General features: G+C 31.7%; 1 protein-coding gene across 5 annotated transcripts in view; it reads left to right on the top strand.

The window, feature by feature from the left end:
* Positions 1 to 20,171: 20,171 nt before the first annotated feature.
* Positions 20,172 to 27,463, top strand: part of LOC139513591 (sorting nexin-13-like) — a 41,469-nt gene continuing 34,177 nt past the window's right edge. For 2 of the 5 annotated variants that reach the window (XM_071302230.1, XM_071302231.1), the window contains exons 1-4: positions 20,172 to 20,236; positions 24,404 to 24,516; positions 25,137 to 25,236; positions 25,808 to 25,897. In XM_071302230.1, the coding sequence (XP_071158331.1) occupies positions 20,195 to 20,236; positions 24,404 to 24,516; positions 25,137 to 25,236; positions 25,808 to 25,897 (345 nt within the window). In that variant the 5' untranslated portion in view covers positions 20,172 to 20,194. Of the gene's footprint in view, positions 20,237 to 22,702; positions 22,807 to 24,403; positions 24,517 to 25,136; positions 25,237 to 25,807; positions 25,950 to 27,463 lie in introns of those variants that run through there. The other 3 variants (XM_071302234.1, XM_071302233.1, XM_071302232.1) reach the window with 3 other exon arrangements.

Genomic DNA, 27,463 nt, shown 5'->3' with positions numbered 1-27,463 from the left:
AACAAAAAGACATAATAGATAAAATTGTCAAAATATGGGTACAGCAGTCTAATATTAATACTAATAAGTACTAATATTGATATAACAAAATCACCGCTATGAAATTTTAAAAGTATCGCATTGATATAAGAACTTATAGCATTTGTTTATTTATGTATATAAGAAAAACACAGCACTTCAAATTTTACACGGACATGAACTTTAGCTTCTAACTAACTTCTGAATGTATATTTAGACTCAATTGTTGTTATATTTGAACAATAAATTTTAAAGTTAGTATTTTCTTAATTTTTCGTTGCCGAAAACAACATTTTCCGCATGGAATTTCTGCATATTTACAATTGATATTAGACAATATCGCTATTTGATATAAGAACAGTTTTTATCGATACGCTTCTTCCATGGACTGTGACTAACGTGATGAAAAAGAGTTACTAATAAAACAAAACCTTATGTTGTATTTTGATTTCGTACTCAACTGTTTAAGTACTAATTTATGATAATTGACACATAATTTCGATCAATTAAAACGTGCATGCTACTATACAAAATTATTTGAAATATTATATTCCAGGTTATTTTTAAATATATTTGCATAACTTTAAAGTCAATGTTTCATAATATATTGCATAATTTTATAATCAGTGTTTGATAATATACTTGCATAACTTTATAATCAGTGTTGAAGACTATACTTTGACCTATATTGATTTACTTTTATAAATTGTATCTTTGATGGAGAGTTGTATCATTGGCACTCATACTACATCTTTATTATCTTTTTTTATAATATAATTGCTTTACAGTCATTTTTTTTCTCTAAATAACTGTATAATTTTATAGTCGGAATATAATTGCATAACTTTATAATCAGTATTTGATATTTTTCTTCGATGGAATATTGTTATTGGTCGTATTTGGCAAACAATATAGGCTATCTCATTCATCTTCAACAAATGTTGCACGTTTTGGATTTGAGCGTTTTTATGAAGTCCTTTTCAAAAAGTATTTCGAAATGTATATAAATATTTTACAGCACATGTCTTTTATCATATTTTTCATAAAACTAGCTTCGTCGTACCACTATTACTAGTTTTAAAAAAGAAAATGAAAAGTAAAACAATACTCTAAATAGTATAAAAATGGAATTGAAGGCTCAAATCCTAAATTAACGTTTTATCAGTATCTAACATCTACTGATTTGTTGATAACAAAGGACAAACATCAATATCAAAAAACCCATTTTGTTACTATTTTTTGCACCCTTTCACAATAAATTACAAACAGTTTAGACAACAGGTGGTTTAAAAAAATACAATAATTCAAACAGTAATTTGAAATTGATGAATTTGAATCCTACTCTCATTCACCATGCAAAAATCAGTAATGGGCAACTAAATAACCCGACTTTAATATTTTGCCACGATCGAATTGAAGACCTTTTTGAAAAAATAATCGAGGCATAAGTAAACACAGATTCAAAATTACAGCCAAGTGAGGCACTCTTTTTTCTTCAAATATAACCCTTTCATACAAGTACTTATGAATGACGGTATAGTTTTGAAACCATATTTAGACAGTGGCCTTTGATGCTGTTGATAAAATCACAGAAATTCTTATACCGGTCGGTAACCATTCGTTTGGACAACTAATTGCATTTCATCTGTATCTTATAACAACAAAACACATGGATTATAGCACAATGTTGACTGCTGTATTATTGGCATTTTACTTATTATGTCTGTTTGTTTTGTTCACGCATCGTTGTCAACATAATGGACAATGCATGAACCAAGTCATTTTGAATTTTTCTCGGAGTTTAGTATTTGTTTGGGATTCAACTTTTTTCTTATATTTAAAGACTCAACACAATCCCAAAAACAACTAACCAACTCAACTTAAGGCAACTTCAGATCAGTTACTGAAAGCCACTTCAAAGGCCAAATACAACTGATATCAAAAATAAATTATGTTCTCCAATCCGGTGTTAAACGATATAAATTGTTTGAATAATGTATAATACGAGAAAGCGTTGACAAAATTACTCATATCCGATTTCCTTTTACAAAGTTTCAGAATACCTTTCATTTTAGTTAACTATCGAGAAACCCATACATGTCCCAAATTTTAAACCTTATAAAAAATAAAAATCCCAAAAATACTGAACTCCGAGGAAAATTCAATCGGAAAGTCCCTAATCACATGGCAGGCAAAATCAAATGACAAAACACATCAAACGAATGGACAACAACTGTCATATTCCTGAATTGGTACAGGCATTTTGAAATGTAGAAAATGGTGGATTGAACCTGGTTTTATAGCGCTAAACCTCTCACTTTGTACGACAGTCTCATCAAATTTGATAAGAGATTAATAGTTTGATGTGAAATTGTCATTGCATACATTGTTGTCTCTTTCGGTTAAAAAAAAACATATACGAATAAATTTTCTTATCCAAGGAATAGATTACCTTAGCCGTATTTGGTACAACGTTTTGGAATTGTGGGTCCTCAATGCTCTTCAACTTTGTACTTGTTTGGCTTTATAACTATTTTGATCTGAGCGTCACTGATGAGTCTTATGTAGACGAAACGCGCGTCTGGTGTACTAAATTATAATCCTGGTACCTTTGATAATTAATCATACATCATAAATTTAGTTGTCAGTTTAATTTAGATTTCTGAGTTTGACTGTTCCTTTGGTATCTTTCGTCCCTCTTTTATAAAATTTGAATATCAAAGATTGTTAATAACATACATACCTACATTTAATCTCAGATGCATGTTTTTTTATTAATTGTTAGTGACTTTGAACTAGATGTCTATAACTGCAAGTACTCTCTGATCTGTACGTGTTTAGTTCGGGTTTTTTGTTTGTTTGTTGGGATGTACAAGAACCCAGTCACGTTCACTCGGTGCCTTTGTTCGATGTATTTCTTTTTGTATCCATCTGATGAGTTAAGCCTATTTCAACTTATGTTTATAGTTCGTTCTTATATTGTACTGTTACACCACTGTCGGCCAGGTTTCGAATAAGGGTTGGGATCCGGCCAAAATGTTTAACCCCGCCATATTCTGTGTATAAGTGCCTGTCCAAAGTCAGGAGCCTGTAATTCAGTAGTTGTCGTTTGTTGCTGTATTACAATTACAGTTTATTAAATATTTGCTTTCGTTCATATTTATCAATTCACTGATTACAAAACTCTTTGGAAAATACAAAGAAATAGATAACCGTAGCTGACGTCACTGGTGAATATTTTGTACTTAGAAACGCGCTGTCAGCGTACAGTTTATTTGAGCCTTATTTGCATTTTCCTGACTAAAACACCTTTTAAATTGTCTTCGGTGCATGCAAAAAAAAAAGGAGAAAATACCAAAGAGGCAACCGAAACTGTCTGATAACTAAAAATAAAATATGACGAAAGACACAAGGCAAACAAAGCATACCACATGAAACAATATTGAGCAACACGATACTTAAAAAAACAGGGATTAAACTATGGTGCGCGGGAAGGGTAGGGAATTCCTACTCCTAAAAATACCTGAAAAGTTTCAAGCTAACATTCTTTGCGATAGCTCATTTATTTTTGAAATGACTATTTCTATATTCTAGAGTAAAAATCAGTTAATACAATTAGGTACTTCGACAGAATAAGCGCTATATGAAAAATATGTCTGCCATAAATCATAAATAAGTGTTTTCCTTTGAGTTCAGTGTGTTTTTATTTTACTGTTTATGAACAAATCATCTCCGGGGCTGTGCGAATGGTCGTATGATATCATCAGTGGGTCATTATAACTAGAAATATAGAACTAACATGTTACGGGTTCAATATACCCTCAGTCAGAAAAGGTCTTGAACTTTTCTTCAAATACAAGACGATTTTGCTGACTGAAAACATTATCTAAGGCCACACCAATTTAATTCCTTGTTCGACGGACCCGCCCGCACCTATTTGTTTCAAAACAGATTTTTTTTTAAACATTTTATAGTCCCGCTTCCCGCATCCGTAAATGAAATCATGTCCATTTCCCGCACCGTTTTTTTGTAAATATTATAAAAAGATATAAACATTTGTCTTTAAATCGAAGTCTTAAACCTGCATATAACGATTTTAAACCTATTAGCACCCCACCACACTGTACATACCTATGAAACCAATTAATCCCAAGGTGGAGTGCTCCGAAATATAACAGCGGAAATACCTATACAGAACAAAACATAGGTTTCTTTCCCCCTTAAGTAAAACTTTATTTGGATTCGGCATATTGACAAACAATACAAACATAAGCTCTAATGAGCTTTTCACCCTTACTTTATTCCCTATCACAAAATGTTCGTTGTTAGAATAAAATACTAGGAACTTCTGAAAGAGTTGCCTTCAACTGCAACTATATTGTATGCTGGCGAAACAAAACTATCCATAGCCGCTGTATGTTTATGCACCTGTCTTCATGGATTCAGGGACCTGTCGTTCAGCAGTTGTCGTTTGTTGATGTGGTGCATTGATATTTTCCCGTTTGGATATATATCGTTGGTTTTCCTGTTTGAATTGTGTACACTAATGATTATGGGGTCCCTTATAGCTTGCTGTTTGGTATTGATCAAAGCCCTGTGTAAAAGGCCGTACTTTGACCTGTGTTTGTTATTATCAGGTTGGGAACAATACCCCCCTTTTTCAGACAAGGGGTCATTTTACTGTTGTAGAAAAGAAAATAGAAATACCAAGGATTTGTAAAGTGCTACTATACAAAACCTTTGATAACTTAGAATTTTTTACTCAAAAAGAGGTTATATACAACATATTTTTAACAACTATTCTAAAAGAGGGGTCCACTTATTTTGAATAATATTAAACTGTTAAAGTAAATGTGTTAACATGGTTAAAGTTCAGAAATATTACAAAATTCTTGGACCATTTAATACCAGATAAATATATAGTTCTTTGGGAAAATATGAGCCCTTTTGTACTAAAAAGGTTTTTTTACAAAAAAATATATTATAAAGTTATATTGACCCCTCATTAAAAGGGATATTTATAACATTAAGGGGTTGTTCCCAACCTGATTATGACTTGGATGGAGAATTGTCTCATTGTCAGTCACACATAAAAAGACCAGATTTAATTATTCAATTATTTCTTGGTAAACGGAAAAAAATTCTTCATAAAGGAAAGAAATGTCAAAGTACAAGTGATAAATCAAGTTTTAATACTGTCAAATCCTACTATTTTATGTTTACAAAAAAAAATTATAATCGCTCGCCTTTACTTTTCAAGCTTCGCCTCAAAAATTTACAAATTAAACATGTTTTTATTAAAATTTTCAAATCGCTCGCTCGACCCAATTTTTGAAGTCCAAAAATCCGTAGAACAAGAAATTAAATTGGTGTGGCCTAACCATATGATTGATTCTTATTTCGTCTGTCATTGAATTTTTCCTTAGAGTATATATTAAAATATGTGATATCTATCTTTTAAAATGTTAAAATGTAAATGCAGAGTTTGCGTAAAAAAAAAACGATTTGATCAAACAATTAAGTCTTACGTCTGCACTATTTTTTATTGGAAATCTTTACTAAATCCCAGCATGGCTCATACTGGTGTTGACAGAGATAAAAGCATCCTATTGTTTTCTGACAAAGACGTAGATATGTGACAGCAGTGAAAATCTTCCGTCGAGTTTACTTATCACAATAAATCTATCCGCCGAACTCCATGCTATCTTTTATACAAGGATCGCAATATGTTTTATAAGTCAATGATGATAACAGATTAGACACTCCTTCTAAACATTAATTATAAATATGCTGACAAGGTTAAATGTAGACAAAACTTAACACAGATTTCTGCCCAAAGATATAATACAAATGTATCTTGAAAAATTGAAATTAATTTAAAATCAAAGAAAATAGACCATAGAAATTTGTTACTCTCCGGCTAGTTTCTTAACAATTATCCTCACAATTATTAAAACATTAATATAATGAAATCTCGAATTTCATAAAATGAAACCATATATCTGTACTAAACAAACTAAAAGAATTAATTTTAACATAAAAGAAGACTTCAGTGTTTTTCTTCAGGGACTAACCCTTCATTGTTCGTCGGGCCATGAGTTATCTACTATTGTACTATAAAAGCTATTTCTGGCGCAACTACAAATAGTTGATAGACCATGTTTACAGAGACTACAAAATTCATCATTGTCGCTCAAACGGATGCACTATAAAGCCGTCATGAGCGGTCTAAAAACATAATTATCTTATGCAACACCAAGATATGTGTATAGACAGGGTGAAAAACCTAAGTGTTACGTGTTTACTGAATGGCAAAATATATAGTTATTTATTAAAATGTGGAATACTGTTTTAAGCCTGAAAGTGCGCTGTAATAACATAATAATTGAAAAAAAAACGACTGTAAGAAGCTCTTTTTTATTATCCAGTCAATAACTCGTAATATTCATAAATATCTGTTCAAAGTATCATTGATAAATTACCACGCCTGTTCCAGTATATTTGAAAATCTTATAAAGTGTAATCACTGAAGGAACCTCCCAATATTAAATGCTTATATATCCAATTTCTTTGCCTTTTAATGGCGTAATTATAATAAAGAATTATGAAAATGGATTTGTGTAAAATCATGTAGGCTTTTTAATGGAATATCAATTTTGCACCAGAAATGTGATAATGAGAAAAGGACAAAACGATGTAACATGTTGGTTAAATCTATAATTTTGATTGGTTACTACTTGATTATTGTCTTATTTGTGTTCCAGTCAGAACTATTGGAATTCTCCAGATGATCAGATCATTTTTCAGTACAATAATGCACTTTAACAATAACGATCATATTTATTGTTGATGTCTTCTTTTTTTTTTGGTATCATACTTTCATACAGTTTTAGTTAACATCAAAGAAACTTGAACCTTTTATTTGTCTCTTTTCTAGACGCTTTAATATAAATGCGCTCTTTGAATAATCGCGTTTGTTTTCAGAGAATCACAGTTGGCCTGATGTAATAATAATTTTCCATCAATACCACGGTGTCGGTACCGGTGCTGGAGGACCATTAAAAGGTATCATCCGCCGAGTAGCCATTGTTCGGACAGTTGCTTGATTTGAATGATGCAGATTTGACAGTAAATTTTCAGATTATGGATTGTGTAAAAAAGTAAGCCGGTTGCAAATCCCTTATATCAAAGTTTATGAAAGGCAGGTTTAGCTGTTATGCTATTTTTGATGATCAAAAATCTTATTATGCACCAAAAAAGCACCTGCATAATCGCGAAACCGTAGGTATGTGAAAGGGGTTGTTGAATGTATTTTCAAAAAATGTATTAGCAACTGCAGCAAACTTACCTAGAAGAAAATAAAAATTAATCTAATGCTTTAAATTGAGTCATAAAAGACGAAAGAAAGAAGTAAACCTGATGAAAATGATTCACGTGCATCTTTTATTAATTTACTACTTTTGCTAAAAAAAAAATATTATAATGTTTAATCTTGTGTCAAGATAAATGGCAATTTGACTGATTGGTTTGGAGTAAATTCTGGCCTAAAACAAGGCTGCATATTATCGCCGTTATTATTTAATATTTTCATAAATAACTTTGTTGATGACATCAAGAGCTTAGATATTGGTATAAATGTAAATGGTGAAAAGATTTGTATATTGTTATATGCAGACGATGTAGTTTTATTAGCCGAAAATGAAAATGACCTTCAAAGAATATTAGATGTTTTAAGTATATGGTGTAATGTAAATGACTTAATTGTAAATATGGACAAGTCAAAAATTGTTCATTTTAGAACACAATCTGTGACACAAACAAATTTTGAATTTATGTTGAACGAAAACCAGTTAGATATTGTATCAAAATATATGTGTCTTGGTTTATTATTAAATGAGTTTTTGGATGATAACGAGTAGCAAAATCAGCCAGCAGATCGGTAGGTTTACTAATTGCTAAATGCAAAGCAAATGGTGGTTTTGAATATTCTACTTTTACTAAGCTTTTTGACACTCTTGTTATGTCTGTAATTGAATATGGTGCTGCGATATTGGGAAGTAAAGAATACTCTTGTATAAATGCTGTAAAAAATAGGGCAATGCGTTTTTTCATGGGTGTTGGAAAGTACACACCTAATTTAGCCCTATATGGTGATATGGGCTGGATGCCATGTATTGTAAAACAATGGACATGTATTTTTAGAACTTATAGTAGATTTACAAAAATGTGTGATAATAGAATAAACAAAAAAGTTTTTATATGGGCAAATAATATATGCAATAATAGACTGAAAAATTGGAATTTCAGAGTACACACAAAGTTTAAAGAACTTGATATGGAACATTTTTGTAATACTAATTTGATTATTGATAAACATGTTATAAAAAATATTGAGAATATCTGTTTCAATAGATTTAAAGAGCAATGGTATATTGATTCAATGTCAAACGAGCGTAGTAAACTACGTACTTACAGACTGTTCAAAAATGAATTTGGTGAAGAAAATTATTTATTAAAAATTATACCTGGTAAATATAGGAGTGTCTATGCCAAATTTAGAAGTGGTACGGCTCCTTTGAAAATTGAGGCCGGAAGGTATGAATGTCTTTTAGTTGAAAATAGAATTTGTTATAACAGTATTTGTAATGAAAATCTTTTAATTGAAGATGAAAAACATGTTTTAATGAATTGTCCTGTGTATGAAGATTTGCGTTGTTATTTGTTTTGTCAAGCATCCCTATTTAATGTTAATTTTATGCAATTGTCTGATGACGATAAATTTATATTTTTATTCACAAATGAAAATATGTACTTTTATACTGCCAAAATCTGCAATGACATTTTATTGAAAAGAAAATGTATTTTATATAGCTAATTTTAGTGTAAATATTGTATATACATTTTAGATAGTCTCTCATAACTCTTTTTAGAGTGGCTCTTGTATGTTTTATGATGTTGTTTTATCAACTGTTTGTATGTTTTATATATTGAAGAGGTGAGACTTAAATAAAATATTGTCTTGTCTTTTCTTGTCTTGTACAATGTTTAATTTGGACATTGTTTTGTTATCACTCATATTATCATAATGGTAAATTAAGTTTTATGGAATGAAATTAAAATTAGAAAGTCTAACTTTACCATTTAATATAGAGTAGTAGTTGTCAAAAGTACTATGCATTCGCAATTTTTATATGAATAAAAAGTAAAATCACAAAAATACTGAAATCCGAGGAAATTCAAAAAGGAAACCCCCGATTCAAATGGCAAAATATAAAAGCTCAAACACATCAAACGAATGGATAACAATTGTCATATTCCTGACTTAAAATTGATGCGACTGTCAAACAAGTGAGAGGTTTAGCTAGCTATAAAACCAGGTTCAATCCACCATTTTCTACATTTGAAAATGCCTGTACCAAGTCAGGAATATGACAGTTCTTGTCCATTCGTTTTTGATGCGTTTTGTTATTTGATTTTGCCATGTGATTATGGACTTTCCGAATTGATTTTCCTCTGAGTTCAGTATTTTTGTGATTTTACTTTTTGGTACAGGCATTTTCTTAGCAGAAAAATGTAGGATTAACCCTGGTGTTAAAGCTAGCTAAACCTCTCACTTGTATGACATTCGCATCAAATTCCATTATAACGATTTGTTAACAAAATAAACGGATATATAAGGTTAAAATGTCAAAACTAGGAGTACAGAAGTCAACATTATGGTATTAATCTTAATCACTTTAGCAACAAACAATATGTAACAGAAAAGCACAAAATGGCAATTAGATCAAGCATATTAGCAAACATTACAGACAAGAATACACAAATTTACCATAGAACAATAACAGAATGACGGGATGAATACGTACAGAGCCACGTCATATATATATATCAAAGAAACATAAAATGGCAAAGCACACAATGAAAGACAAGAATACAATTTTTTTTTAAATTAGCACAATAACGGTATGTATAAGTACAGAGCCGCGTCATGTGTATCAAAGAAACACCAAAAAGGCATATAGACAAAATACATTAGCAAAAATGAAAGATAAGAATACGAAAATTATCATAGCACAATAACACTATGACGGGATGTAACACTATGACGGGATATCTATTTGACGAGCCACGTCAAATGGATATCAATAAAAAATATACAAAACAGTAAAAGAAATATTCATAAAGATAAATAAAAGAATAGAATAACACGTTATTAAGATGATAAACAACGTGAGTACCCAGAATCTATACTTCAAGAGCATCGTGTATTATTTCTGATGTTGAAACGGAATATTTATCAACAAATTCTTGGAACCCTCCAATGCGCTTTTTTTTTTTTTTTAGAAAAATGACGAGACGTTCTTTGACATTCCCCTGGTTCATCAACTTTCTCCTCAGACACTGGTCTGCACGAAATATATATTTCATATGTTTTTGTAATCCTCCTATCGAATAGATTTTTCGTTATTTCCTAAAAGCAAGAGCAGCGGGATTCGCCTTGTCATTTTCAATTGTGGGTAATATTGAAAAAAGAGTGGGGGTAACACCTCAACGAGGCACCAACACAAAAAAAGCTGATAGGAATCGAGTATGCATCAGTTTATTTACAACCACTGGGTCGATGTCACTGCTCGTACCCCGAGGATATCACCAGTGAAGGAGTCTGCACTTCTGTTTTGACATGCATCATCATTGATATGGTCATAATTATAAATTGATTGTTGAGAAACACGAAGGATTGCCTTCTCAAGGAATAGTTATATTAGACACAATCTTTTGTAATTCTGGGTCCTTTTGGTTTCAACTTCGCACTTTATTTCGCCTTTTTAACTTGCTGGAATGAGTGTCACTAATGAGAATTTTGAAGACGAAACCGTGGATCTGGCATACAACATTTTACTACAGGCATCAATGAGTTTATATACCTGTACCAAGTCAGGAACATGGCAGTTGTTATCTCATAGTGTTTTCTACATATGTTGCATTGTCGTTTGTTTATTGGTTGTTGTTTTTTTTTGCACTTCAGTGTTTTGTTGTTTCGGTTCTTCTGGTAGTTAATGTGTTTCCCTCGGTTTTAGTTTTGTAACCCGGATTTGTTTTCTCTCATTCGATGGATGACTTTTGAAAAGCGGTATACAACTGGTGCTCTTATTAGTATGTATATTTGTTTCAGTAATACCATAGATTGACATAGGATATACCGGAGAGAATTGAACATATCTGTGATGGCAAGTAAAAAAAAATTATTTTGTTAATTGTCCAATATTTTTTAGGAACGACTGGCTTGGCAAATAACTATCCAATGTTGTATTGGAATATTCATCAATCCAATCTGAATTCTGTCTTGTTAAAAATGCGCATAGTTACAAAAACTTTCACAATTTAGATTATCAATCACAATTTATTTGGCTAATGTCCAATGAAGACAGTCACATTTTTAATCAAGTGAGCAATTTAATTAATAATTTAAATGTTGTTCGAAAACAACTATTAGAAACTAAGTGAATTTATATATTTTACTGTAAAAAGACAGAGGCATAATTCAGATATCTGTAAAGCTTCTTATTGTAGGATCATAAAAGCACCAGGGGAAAAACCAGAATATTTAAATTCAGTTTCCTTTTTTTTTCTCTTCGTTGTTGTAATCATTATTTTAATTGTATTCAAATAATTGTTATCATTTTGTAATCATTTGTACCAAATTTAACTTGTGATTATTCTGCCTCTAATGGGCGTCTTTAATTGACAATAAAATATATTTGATTTGATTGATTTGATTTGTATTTATCGTTGTGTAAAATATGACGGATGTTTTAGATATTTTGTTTTAAAAGACAATACTAATACTTATAGATGTACACCTAATGGGTACCAAAATGGGTTTCGGTGTATTTACCATGGTTCATTGTCTGATCTAGTATTCACCCGCGAGACTTCATTCAGTTCAAAACAAAATTTAATCTGGCTTGTATAAGCTTATCCTTCTGATGAACTTAGTTTTGTCTTGCAAATCAAGTTTCCCTGACGTTTTTATTGATTCGTGTGTTCTGTTCGTAATATTGTTGTGTAATTAATATTGTTAACATTTTGATTGATATTGTCATTCAGAACGCACTTATATTTACCTAGTCGCTACCAGTAAGTACCAAAACTTGACAGTAGCTTTTCAATTTTTAATAGAGTCAAATGTATATATCTAAGATTATTCTCTTATAAGACGCATAAGAAAGTTACGATCACGTGGTTAAAACATTTATGAAGTGTAATCATAATGATAAGATTGTGTATCTCTAAAGGAGTGCATTGACCACTTTCTCTTATATATTTTTTTATTCTTAACTTGCTCAAGTGACCTTCAATGATATACACAGTTGATTGATGACTTACATACAATAAAACTGTATTTGGCTTGGGTGATTAAGTGATTTTACGTGCCAAGCCCTACAAAGATAATACTAAATCCATAAAGAAAATGCTATTCATTTACTATGTACTACAGCCAATGTATTGAACTCAACTTGTACTAACTCTATAGTTTTTCTCTATTCAATAAATTAATCATGATATTTGGGTAGAGAACGTAACTGCCATTTCCAGCTGTTAACAATTTAGGCATTAAGCTAAATTTTATTCCAATAATCTATTTATTTATGACTATAAATTCGAAATAAGAATTTATGCTACAAATTAGTGCTGTGAAACGCCTATGATATAAACGTTTAAGATATTTAGTAACGAAAGACAGTACTTATAGATGTACATCTGATTTGTGCTGACATAAGTCCATATATATTTAAACATGGCTCATTCCAGGTGCAGTATTACCTGATGAGACATACTCCCTATGTAAACGCTTATACAAACTATATAGATAAATTCATCGGAGCTTATATTTTTTACTTGGAAGTTATCGTACTAACATACATGTATGTCCCAATTTACTTATGATTCCAATAAAATCTATTAATAGAAAAATAGATGTTCAACGTCCATCAGAAAATAAGAAATGCAGGACGAAAACAAGTTATATATAAAGGTATCTTGCTTTATAGAAAACGGAAACGCTGGGTTCGAATTTATGACACACTATCGTACAAAGGAATAATAAGCTTGACGAAAAGTCCTTTACTCTTTTTAGTCACTTCATTATAACTCTGTAACAAATGATTTTGCTATGCTATCAACATAGGTTGATTAGGTTGTAGGGGAAAAGGCTTTGTTTTACTTTTAGTCATTTGTTAATGCACTAACCCTGTCCATGATAAAAGAATATATAACAGTATTCAATTTATGGACAGTCAAATAAAAAAGGTTTCTGGTTTGTGCTTACCTCGGAAAATTATGAACAGTAAATATGACAGTTGTTGTCCATTCGTTTGATGTGTTTTATCTTTTGTTTTTGCCATTTGATTAAGGACTTTCCGTTTTCAGTATTTTTGTGATTTTACTTTTTACTACTGCATTGTAAAAATTGACATAAAATTGAGAATGGAAATGGGGAATGTGTCAAAGAGACAACAACCCTACCATAGAACAGACAACAGCAGAAGGTCACCAATTGGTCTTCAATGCAGCGAGAAATTCACAAAACACAAGAAACTAAAATCAAAAATAATACAGGACTAACAAATGCCTGAGGCTCCTGACTTGGGACATGCGCAAAAATGCGGCGGGGTTAAACATGTTTATGATATGTCAACCCTCCCTCTATACCTCTAGCCAATGTAGAAAAGTAAACGCATAACAATACGAACATTATAATTCAGTTCAAGAGAAGTCCGAGTCTGATGTCAGAAGGTGTAACTAAAGAAATAAACAAAATGACAATAATACATAAATAACAACAGACTACTAGCAGTTAACTGACATGACAGCTCCAGACTTCAATTAAACTGATTGAAAGATTATGTCTTCATCATATGAATATCAGGCACAATCCCTCCCGTAAGGGGTTTAGTATCATACCATCATAACATATATGAGAAGAACATGTATATTATCTTAGTTTTAAATGTTCTGGTTTGTATGGCGCAGTAATTTTTAATATATTAAAATTGGAAACTCGTAATTCTGTACTTAGTAAATAAATAAAGTATAAATGTCAAGCTTTTGTTTGATACATTGCAAACAATGAGACGATATAATTTCAACATACATATGTTTACTTTAATCAGATCAGCAGGGTTTCTATTCAGATTTCATAATTGGTCAACAATAGAAATATGCATGATAAATTGTCATCACTGATTTACAAAAGTAAATCAATTTTAGGTAAGATAAGATCATAGATTTCAAAATTGATCCGGCAACATCTGTGTTTTGTAAGGATAAAATTTAGCGTCCCTCCCAATACATCAATATTTCTTTCGTATGTGTTTTCCATAAATCATGTAGCGAGGTCGTGGTCTAACATGATTGGTTAACAGTAGTTTTATGTATACTTAGCACAAATTTTATTTTCTGTCTAACTTTACATAATCAGGTATGGGGTAGAATAGAAATAACGTTGAAACGAACTTCAGGTGGCACGGTAGTATTTCCTGGCCCATAGGGGATAATGATAGCCTTTTTAGAATTTTCACCCATTTCCAACACTGCGAAAAATTCTACATTCACAGTTAACTGAAGTACTTTCATTTTACTATTCAGAAATGAATTTGAATGTGTATCATGACCGTTTACTTTTTTTCTATTTTTAAAAACCTTAGGCCACTAGTGCTTTTAGGTCTTTTTTCGTGCAGTGAATACAAAATTTAAAAAAATTCCCAAACATTCATTTTCATCTGTATTTAAAATTATTTTTCTACACCTGATTCATCCCTCAGTTTGGGAAAGTATGTTCAGTTGAAACTATTTTTTTTGTCCAATCACACTGTTCGGATACATTGACTTAGGTAGGGTACACAAAATAGCAACTTAAAGTCTGGAATGCAAATACTACCGTGCCACCTTAAAAGTCGTTATCTGATTTAGCAGAAACCAGTTACCAGTTTTTCGTATGTGATGGATATTTCCATTGTCCTTTAAATCATCAGCTATGATATCACTTTATTTTCAGATATTTGCATTTGTAACTTCTGTTTTTATTAATTCCTGTGTACAAAACTATGATTTTTTGAAGAAAAAAAACTAAGGATTGTCCTATCCCAGACATAGATTACCATAGCCGTATTTGGTACAACTTTTTGGAATTTTGGGTCATCATTGCTCTTCAACCTTGTACTTGTTTAGCTTTATAAATATGTTGATCTGAGCGTCACTGATGAGTCTTATAATCCTGGTACCTTTGATAACTATTCTGCGTATTTTGTTCAAATTATATTTTCTTTTCTTTTTAGATTTTTCAAGTATAATAGCAAGGAGGTGTGGGATGAACGTATATTAAGCTACAATGCAACGAGACAAATATTACATCCGACAATTTGATTCCGATTGTTCCTGATACAAATATATTCCAGAAAATGTCTTCGAATGCAGAAATGTCTTTATCTTATTGTATATCCACCATTATGAATAAGTAATCACCTTACCTTAACCTTAACCTTAATTCTCTCCGCGCCAGAAGTCACATAAGGCCTCCACGCTGCTTTTCCACCCTTTTTTATCTTTTGCCGCTGTTCTGGCTACGTTCCAACTTGTCCATCCTTGTTGGTTCCTTTCTCTCTCTTGTTTTTCTTCATGTAGTTTTTGGCCTTCCTTTAGTTCTTTTCCCTTCAGGTGCCCATTGTGGAGCTACATCGCTGTTGTTGTCTCTTTCACGCCTTAATATATGTTCTATCCATGTCCACCGTCTCCTTCTGATTTCACAACCGATGTTTCTGGTGTTAGCAATTTCGTTTACTGTTTTGTTCGAGGTTTTACTTTGCCTCTTATTTTTAGAATCTTTCTTAGGCATTGGTGTTCTACAGTATTTAGTTTCTTTTCTTCAATGTTTGTTAGCTTCCATGTTTCGCATCCATACAATAATACAGGTTTATATAGGTGTATTTTTGTTTTTCGGCAAATTCCTCTTGCATACCATATGTTTCTTAGGCGATGGAATGTCCCTCTTGCTTTCTGTATTCTGTCCTTGATGTCACAACTTCCTCCTCCCTCTTTGTCCATGACTGCTCCAAGGTATGTGAACTTGTCTACATCTTCTACTTTCTGGTCGTATAATGTTATCAACTCTTTACTCTTTGTTTGCTTGGATCTCGGAGTTTTACACTTTTTGGGGTTAAGATTCATTCCAACTCTTTCAGCTTCAGTTGTTAATTTCTGTGTTTTTTCATAAAGGTCGCTAAATTTTGAGAAAAGAAGTACAATGTCGTCAGCAAGGTCAAGATCTTCTAGAACAGTATTAAAGTTCCATCGTATCCCTCTGGCTTTGTCTGCGGTTGTTTTTTTGCATGATCCAGTCTATGACTAAACCATTCTGATGTTTCTCCCTGGTCAATGACTGTACACTTAAATCCAGTATATATTCCCTTTATGGTTCTTATAATCTTGCTTGGTAATCCGTAGCTCTTCGAATAAGTTATCACAGGGATCAGATATTCATATGACGTCTTTCGCAATCTGTATGCCCAATGTTAAACTTTGAAATAAGAATAACCATTAAAATTCATAACTGCATTTTCAAGATATATTAACAGAAATTACATAAATGTATATAACTGATAAGTTTGTTTTTTTAGTATTCTACCATAAATCAACCACTAATGTAAAAAAATAAATAATGTCATGTTAGGATTCATAAAACAAAGAGAATGACGTTGTAATAATACTTTTACTTTTGCTTTTACTTTAGAACAAACGTTACTGTTCCCATTATATATCAAACTATTATACTTCCATTGCTTTAAATTTTTATGACACTGTCATACAAGTGAAAGGTTTAGTTAGCTATAAAACCAAGTTCAATCCACCATTTTCTACATAAGAAAATGCTCGTAACAAGTAATATGACAGTTGTTATCCATTCGATTGATGTGTTAGAGATTTTGATTTTGCCATTTGATTCTAGGGATTTTCCGTTTCTGGTGTTTTACTCAACTCACAGGCCCCTTTGTATTTTCATGCTTATTTTTATTTTTTCTTATAACCATTACAATACTTTTCAACTGAGGCAACTAGTGCAATAGTTACCTCTTTTACTTAAAGCATCATAAGTCAAATAGCATATGATATATATTTAATATGAAGAGTAACAAATGATATAATCATCCAACAAGCAGGGAAAAACAAGAATGTATACTATTGTACGTTATAGTTTATTGTTTTTACTCCATGTTTTGTTATGGGCAATTTAGGTCTTGACGTCAATGATTAGGTCCAGATGCTATTCCTTAAGGATTTCGGAATTGATATAGAATTTATTTTATACAAAATATTGTTATGTTAATTTTAATAAACATACAATATTTATGTTCAGTGAGGACTGGTTGCATTAAATTTACAATTACTCTTGTTCGAAAATTGTGATTGTATATAAAGAAGACAGAATGTCGTTAAATATACAGGACACGCGATGCTGTCTCTTCTTGGAGCATCGGGAAATATGGTTACTCGCTCTATTAGGCATTTTACTTCGTCTACTTCAAGAAAGTCACACTGTCAAGCCCCAATAATCTGCGATTTACGCACACGTGTCAATCATAGGGTTCGAGTAAGAAGAGTTTATGTGAAACATTCCAATAAACGAAAATCAAAGGTTTTCTTTATATGCACAGTCGAAACGAAATTTGTTTGGATGTAGAACCATGTCATATCCGTCTCTTTGACAAACCACGCTTAAAGTTTAATGCACATCATAAATAAAGCGTTATCAAAATATTACTTTGAGTGATGTCTACTTGACGAACAATTACAAATCGAGCAGGGATATGGCAGTTCTTTTCCATTCGTTCGATGTGTTTGAGCTTTTGATTTTGCCATTTGATGAGGGTCTTTCCATTTTGAATTTTCCTTGGAGTTTGGTATCTTTGTTATTGTACTTTGTAGATAAGGAAGTGTGTTGTCTGGGTTTTTTTTTTTTTAATTTTATCAATTTATATTTGTAATCAAGACACGTTTACCCGAAAGGATTAATGAACACAATTGTAATTTTTTTGTTGATGGTCATACAATGATCTATAGTTGTAAACATGCTCGTCTATTGTTTTCTGGTTAAAAGTTTTTCTTTTTCGCAATCATACCACATCGAATTTGTTATTTATATGCATGTATAATTCATCCAGAGTAGTAATGCAGTATATGTGTTGTTATGCATTTATTTAAACAAAGTCTAACATAATATAACATCTATTGATATTGTGTCTGTAATAGATGTAAGTAATAACAAAACTAATAGCATTGAACTTGGGCTTACATCCAGCCTAAAGAGTAAATAAAGGACACTTTTCTTAGTATCGGTTAATATTAGAAAAGGAATGACAAAAGCCAAATTTTGGATGTATTTTGGCCAATGACATTGCAAGTCTCCAGAACAATCTAACTACTTAAAATGCCCTATTTGGTTATCTTAAATGAATAATACAAAGGTAATTATTTTCGTATTTTTTACTGCCGGATATGCTCTTTAATATCTCTATATATCATGGCCTTTGTACCATATGGCCTTGATGACATTATAAATCTCTCCTCTGTTTATTTTAAATTAGTTCTAACTGAGCAGGTTATACAAATGACTAATGATTCTGACTTTTACGGGGTATTTAGGAAGATTAAAACAATAAATACTGTTTACTTATTCATAACACACAAACACGTGAGCGGTTCAACGATTTAACGCAGATAGTTCAGACTTACAGGACATGGTGAACGTGCAGTTTCTCCTTCAAAAAAGATATGCTGTAATTGATTTTCTTATTTACTATTTGTATTTAAGAAAAAATGGCTCTGAAGTAAGTCCGAAAAGGGGGGGTTGGGTTATCTCTAAATCTGCAAGTCCTATCCTTTCGCAACACATTACAAACAATTTAAAGACCCTTTGAGTGTTTTTTTAAAAATGAACCGACTTTCTTATAAAAAAAATATTTTATTAAGTACTTCTTATTTTCCTAGACATCCGCGGTGATTAAATTGTCAAATGCATTTATTTCTCTTGAAAAAAAATAACAAACAAAAATCTGTTGTATTTGCGTTGTCGTGATAACCTTAGTTATAGATTAACCAATTTAATGATAAAATTTGATATGTGTGCATTAAATTAAACAACATACATGTACTTTTTCTATGGAAACGGTTTATTTAAGATTTTCAGCAACAGCTCGGTATAAACGAGACAATATCACGGTATGTTAAAATGCATCAAAGTTGATTATGAAAAGATTGAAAGATGAGCATGGCATTGTTCAATATTGATAATAAAACTTTTAACAAAACGTTTAAATAATAAAGATATACGACCCAGAAAAATCAGAAAAAAAATAGTCTGTAGAATTGACTGACGATATTATAGAGAGAACGAAGCAATGCGTTCATTGCGTAAAAACGTATTAAAAATCATGATAGCTGGTGAGGAGAGCTGCTTCTGAATACAAGGTTGTCGATCTTGTCGATAAAGAAATCATGTCGCCATTGCACGTCTTTATAGATTATTTTGTTTTATTGCAACGCATTAAATAACGAAGAAACATTTCTAAAGTCAGATACCTATTGCCGGTGTTAATATACTGAACAATTGTAGAGTAGATGATGATAGGACTAAAATAATTGCTTCGATATATCATGACAACATATTTTAGTACAGAAATGAAAATAAAAGTTTTATAATTATAATTATCATACGAGTGAAGATATTTCTGCTCTTGACGGTCAATAACAACAAACCTATCTGCGTATTATTATGCAAAATACATGCGTAATTATCAACAGAAGCCAAGTGAAAATTGGAAGTTTTCAGTACAAAATCTATAATCCATTGTGAATAGACGTAAATTAAATAAAACCTCTCCTCATTCAATTGACCTATCCCTTTGATGTTATATAAAATGTACATCTGTCACCAACAATTTACTTCGGTAAGTATTGATTGATGGAAGTCATTGGTAGTTCTTTCTGGAAGTCTATCATCTCAAGAGTCACAAGTACACGTCCTTATATGGATGGATATTGGTAGCATCTTTCTTCATAAAAATACTTAAATAATTATATTAATCTTTTTTCAGATTTATGGTGTGTTTAGATTGTGAATATGAGGTACATACAGAAACCAGGGGAGGATCCAGGATTTCAGGTTAGGGGTGCAAGGTTTAAGATTCGCCGAGCGGAGCTAGGCGAAGAAAAAAAAATTGAGGTCAAATTATAGAAATATTCTCCTAAAGGGGATGCAATAACGGGAGATATCTCGAACTATTGTGTGGTAAAATTATAGCGAGAAAATAAAGTTTCAAGTTGAAACCGCCTAAATCCACCCCTGACAACAATCACCATAATTAAAAAGAAATCTGTGAGCTTCTATTCATTGAGACTACCCCACATATATACTTTCCAGAAAACGGGGAAAAGGACAATAAGGAGAGAGACAGACCTCAATCCGTAGTACACATGCTGATGCTCCATATGAAAAAAATAGCGAATTTTATATCAATGGTTGCTGAGAAAATTGGTGTTGCATTCATATTAGTTAATCGAATATCTTCAGTGGGAAGCAATAATGACGAAATAGATTTGTATGCGTCCAAGTGGATCCTCCGGAACAAATAGGAACCAATAATGACGTAATAGATTTGTATGCGTCCAAGTGGATCCTCCGGAACAAATAGGAACCAATAATGACGTAATAGATTTGTATGCGTCCAAGTGGATCCTCCGGAACAAATAGCAAGTGACTGACTGGCAGATGGACGGACAGAGGTCAAACAAAATGTCCCTGTTCCGCAAAGAACCACCGAGTTATAATGGCAAGGTCTCATACAAATTGAAAACAACAATCTCCTAACATCCCTAACTTCCGCACTAAGGGATTCATATTGCATACATGCATGAGTTTTATTTTTGATTTTGTGTTCCTATGCAAACCAATCTATAATCAAAACACCAGCACTTGTAAAATTATATATATATATAGCAGTATCAGGTAATATCTTAACTAAACATTGAAAGACACGGTGCTGGTAGTTGTGACATAAAGAATACAGGAACACCTCAAACAAAAATTAACCCTTGTTCTGCACATTGTCAATGTGTCTAAGCCAATTGTAAATGGTTTCAATTATGTGAAATGAAGCCGTTCAACTTAAGAATGACTTTTTACACTCCATAACACCAGCCCTGTCAAACTTGGTTAAGACGATGGAAATGCAAAGAGTTGATAGATATTCCCACAAATTCTAAAAAGACATTAAATAAAGATCTGAGAGTACTGGCTAATACTGATAGCTAGTTCAAAGTCAATAACAGCTAATGAAAAATATTGTATCTAAGACTAAAGTATCAATTAGTACACATCAAGCATCCAAATTAAATTAAATTAAATTAATTGATGGAATTAGTATAAAAGCGTCAGTATCAGTCAGAAAAAAAAACATGACGTTGTGCAAATAGAATACAAAATACAGGTATCGGCAGATTGCAGATCTGCGAATGTGCATATGTATGTAAATAACAATAGCATAATTAGTTTTGTTTTAAATTCCTGAACAAAATCAATATGTATACCAATAAAAACAACATTTAAAGATCGAATTACCGTGTTGAATTTGTAACCTATTATATTCGGGTTCATTAATTTAGAGGATAGTTTAGTTTACCGGTATTGCATCTAAATTTTCGTGCTCGATAAACTACATCTCCGTAAAAAATAGGATGTGCTATCCTGTTTGAAAACTTTCCTGCAAGTGCAGTCAAACTTACAAACCTATGGACAAATTTAGCAAAGGTTTAAAGTAATTTGTGGTAACAAAATGCCTGAATTATAATTTGGACGGCCGCATATGTTTCATTGGCATCCTAAAACTGGTAAGTTGCGCATTGCTAAAGAGTTTCAGAAAGCAATATTTTTGAATTGGTGTATAAGAGGTCTTGGTAATTTGAGACTTGGATATTGCAGGTGACTTGATATGGCGATATTTCAGTCTAATGCTAGTGGTCATAAAAAATTTCCAAGTTTGTTGACTATATGTTTCCTGTGATAGTTTATTCTTAATGTTCTTCTTTCTTCTCGTTTCTCAATATTCTTTGCGGGACTATTATACTATATAATATTATAGTCCCAGTTTTTCTGTATAATTTTTGCAGTCCGACTTATTCTCTATTTTGTAAACCCACAAGACCCTCCTGCATCCGTCTATGTACTGATATGTTTATCAGTGTTATGCATGATATGTCTTATGTATGTAATTTGTGTTATACAAAACTATTCACGTGTAGTATCTATGTCGGTTTAAAAACCTCTGATGAGCTTATGTTGTACTGTTATACATAAATATGTACCGACTCTAAATAAATTAACTTGAAGCTTTTCGTTTGATTTAATCTACCGTATTTTTTTTTTTTTTTTTTATCTTTGGGTGTCTACTGGAAATTAAAATGAAAATGACTAGTGATAATTGAATTATTTTTATTTAGATATGAATATTAAATTTGGAACCACTAGTAACCTAGTAAAAATTAAATTTTTAAAGACATGTCTATCCGGAATTTTCCCGATATGTATGTACTTTTTATTGATATTGGACTGCGATTGGTTCAAATGCGGGTCAACAAAGGTCAATCCAAAATGGAAGACGAGATGGGAAGATCCCAATTTTCAATGTTTACTTCATTGAAATATCCATCTGTATCGTTCACTTTGTCCTAAAAACGGTATTTTTGCCATTTTGATAATATATGATAACTAACCAACCCCTGGCATTATTTAAATTTATCGCCAGTATCCTATAATCTCATTTTCGACCCTAGTATGGGATACAGCTTATGACGTTATGTTAATCTCGTAATCATGAAACATTGGGTTAGTTTTTAGTAGTTAAAGAACGTGAAATTAGGACTTGTTGACTGTTGGGTAAGGACTTCATAAAGTAATTAGCAGCAAACAATATCAAATTGATCAATTAAACTGGTAAATACTGCATGTATACATACTAAAATATAGCATTAGCATCAATGTGTAAAGTGTTCAATTGTTCTTCTACATCAACCAGATACTGGCATCAATCAGCGAACTGATTTTCCTGCCTTGAATTTGGTGTGCATGCTGAAACCTCCCCTATACTGCTTGAATTTAGTTCAGTTTATTTGTCTATTGGTTGATAGATATGAAATAAAAAGCTGTGGAATGATTGCCAATGATACCACTCTCCAACAGAGACCAAATGAGGCAGAAGTTAACATCTTTAGGTCACCATATGTCCTTTTAACAATGAGCAATACGGTTTTAGATATATTGCATCTTGAGCTATAGAATGATCTAAAATGACAAATGTAAGGCAATGTAAGACAATTTTAACGAGATAACTAACTGCCTGATTTATGGACAAAACAATGAATTAAAAACAATGATATTCAGCATCAAGAGACAATTACTGAATATTACAGGCTCCTGATTTGAGACAGGCACATACATAATGTGGTGGGGTGAAACATGTTTGCTTGTGCCAAAGATATGCCTCTAGATTTATTTTGATTAAATGCCAAAAGTACATGAAAATGTATATTATGCAAATGTAAAATATATACAGTAGTCTGAACAACAAAGGCTTCATATTTCCTTTTCGTTAGAAATTGAAGTAATGATGTATACTGCAAAATAAAAACGTGAGTGTCCATGGCATTAGACAGACATTGTACTGTTTATTCAATTTTCATGCATGTTAACCTCTGAAAATAAAAATGTAGGTAATGAGGGCAATGACCTGCATTGAGGAAAAAACTATGATAAAGATCAGTTACTTATAAATGTTCAACACATGGAAATGTTTTAACTGAAGTTGTTGACTTACCAAAGCAAAAGAAATAAAAATTCTTGTTATAATGAAACACTGTTTTTCTCAGCAATTGCCATCACTTATAACATGTAGCATTCATTGTTGGAATTGTCATTCATCATAAACTTTTCAAAGATTACTTTTTCTGAAATAACTACTAAAACCAATTCCACCCAAACATAGAGATTTAAAAAAAACCAGCAGGCTAATGCTGCTTATAGGCAGCACACGCACCAGCAAAGTGGAAATAGATTAATAATAGTAGTGACTGCCAGTCCTATTCAGTTATGTTATACATTTTGTACTGATATAAATTCAGGATTTATATATGATGCTTTCAGTCTAATTGAAAAAAATTATCAGAGATATTCTGAGGAAATAATTATATTGGTATACAGGAAGGATTTATTCATATTATCAATACTTAAATATATCTATCAAAGTGTTAAGATTAAAGTCTGAATTCTTTGTTTCAGATGTTATCTAATATAGACTGGAAGTGGCCTACACTAGGTGTGTTCCTGTTTCTAGTCTCCTTTGGTAATTTTGGTCTGTTGTTGATTGTTTACTTCCTGTGTATACTGGTGGGGTAAGTCATTTTATTTATTATATCATGATGATATCAATCAATATGCAATGGTTTATCAAACCCCATACATTATTTAAGATGATAAACCTTCATGCTAGGATTATGTTATAAATATTAACCATTATTATTACATATTCAGTATTCTACTTATTTTTCTGTGCTCACTGGATTTATCCAGGAAGAAACATTGACAAGGTCAAGTTAACAAATATATACCTTTTGAATTTGATGATATAATTTATCAGTGATATGGTAGAGATAACATTTTGTCACCTCCTGATACCAAAAATGATAGCATATTAACTTACTTTCATTTTATGGATCAAAAATACAATACAGATAATTTTGGTACAACAAAATACACATTTTTGCATATACTTTGATACTTGATTGTACTTGAATGAATTTAAAAAGCTGTAATTGAAAATAAATGGCTTATTTCTGGAATTGAAATAAAGATGATTCCAAAAATGGTTAAATTAAATTTAAAAGTAGCATATTTTTGCCATGTCTTATGACAATGTATGAGCCTCCGTTTGTTTACGCACAAGTTCATGGATAAGACCTCTGGAAGATTATTTAATTTGCATTATAAACTAATTTGAGTATGTTGATTTTAGAGCTTTGGTGATCGCTGTATATCATGGAAGACAGATTTCCTTGCAGACCCAGAAAACAGACTTTCCAGAGTTACCAAAACCACAGTTAGGTGTCATAAAAGTAAGTATAGCATTTACTCTGTTTGGAATCTATATTTGCTCATCAAATGGTCTGACTCTTTTTTAACTCACAAAACCTTAATGATAGGCGTTTTATGACCAAGTACATGTATATCCTATTCCATAATTGACTCCTTAATAGTGCTTACATAAAAACAGGTGGTAGGTTAGGTCAATGAAGTTGACAAGCATTGAAAACCTATAATTCTAAAAAGATCTTACTCTGACCAAGGCCATTTAACCTTGGTATAGAAAAAATGAAATGTATTGAAGGATTTTATCATTCTATAAAAAGTATTTTAATAGAAAACAACAAAATCAGTGATATTTCATAACAGCACAGAATGATACCAGACATAACTATTTTGTTTTAATAAGTTTGTCTTTGACCGTGCTTTTTGCAAAGCATATAGGTGAATCTCTGCAGACAGTTCAGGATTTCTTTTTCATTGTTCCAAATTTTAATTTTTGTTGTCATGAAGTAGTTTAGGGACATCCTTATATTTATATATATCTAAGTAAAATTATCAAAGTGTTATGAAAACATTATTTTTTTTCTATATTTAAATCAGATTATGAAAACTATGGAAAATATAACGAAGATAAAAAACTTTGACAAAAGAATGACAGGAGCAAGTGTTATAGACGAGGTGCTACAAGAGGTTAGTAGTTAGAATGACAGGAGCAAGTGTTATAGACGAGGTGCTACAAGAGGTTAGTAGTTAGACATTTATTTTTATAATTCCCATGTAATATGTAGAGGGGGTTGTTTCCCTTTTCATACAGCATCTGAACCGCTGTCATATATGAGGTAACAGATCATATTTACCAGTTAAAAGACTCACTAAAATATCAGGAAAACTGTGTATGCCCTGATTTGGTTCCTTTTTATACGACCGCAAAAATTTTAATTTTTTGTCGTATATTGCTATCACGTTGGCGTCGTCGTCCGAATACTTTTAGTTTTTGCACTCTAACTTTAGTAAAAGTGAATAGAAATCGATAAAATTTTGACACAATGTTTATGACCACAAAAGGAAGGTTGGGATTGATTTTGGGAGTTTTGGTCCCAACATTTTAGGAATTAGGGGCCAAAAAGGGCCCAAATAAGCATTTTCTTGGTTTTCGCACTATAACTTTAGTTTAAGTAAATAGAAATCTATGAAATTTTAACACAAGGTTTATGAACACAAAAGGAAGGTTGGGATTGATTTTGGGAGTTTTGGTTCCAACAGTTTAGGAATAAGGGGCCAAAAAAGGGCCCAAATAAGCATTATTCTTGGTTTTCGCACAATAACTTTAGTATAAGTAAATAGAAATCAGTGAAATTTAAACACAAGGTTTATGACTACAAAAGGAAGATTGGGATTGATTTTGGGAGTTGAGGTCCCAACAGTTTAGGAATTAGTGGCCAAAAAGGGGCCCAAATAAGCATTATTCTTGGTTTTCGCACCATAACTTAAGGTAGCACTACAGTCAGAATTTTCTGACTCCAATCAACAGTCTTTAAAGATTAATTTCTCCAAAACTACTCAATGGATTTTGAAAATCTTTAACTAATTTTAAAGCTGAAATATAACTCTTTCTTAATGTATAGATAAATTTATTTTTGGTTTGATTAATCTCAAAATATAGCTCATTAATTGCCAAAAAAGTGGTCTTCCAACTTGGATGAAAATGGCACATTCATGTCAAATGGTAGTAAAAATTTGTTTTCATCCCTTTAATCAAGCATATACAATCTCCCAAACCGTGTCTCAGATTTTTGATATATGCCTCCAGTACGAAGATATATTGATTTAACTGCTGGGTGCCAAACCTCATTTCACCTTTCATCTTTGGAGACCTATAAATTCATTTAGAAACAAATTATCCAAAAACTGGGACACGGTATTGTAGAAAATACACCTTTTAATCATATATATCAAAGTCAAGCCAAAGGGGGTACCCATAAAGTTTATATTTTCAATTTTTCCTTACAATTATCATGAAAAATTGTTCTGAGAAATGACCTAAAAACTGAATTTCCCCCTTAGAACCCCTATAATGTCAATGTAAATACAAACGTTCCACTGGGAACACCCCAGGAGTGTTCTGGTACCATTACTATATCAATAGAACCACACACTTTGTGTCTTTGATGCTCTAATGCAGTAAATTTTGCATTATATGTGAACTGTCCAACACTAACTTGGCATTTGGCGGGAGTTTGACGTCACAGATATGAC

This window comes from Mytilus edulis, chromosome 2 (genome assembly GCF_963676685.1).
Source record: "Mytilus edulis chromosome 2, xbMytEdul2.2, whole genome shotgun sequence".
Taxonomy (NCBI): domain Eukaryota; kingdom Metazoa; phylum Mollusca; class Bivalvia; order Mytilida; family Mytilidae; genus Mytilus; species Mytilus edulis.
Note: the sequence above shows the minus strand (reverse complement) of the source record. Positions and strands in the feature narration are given on the sequence as shown.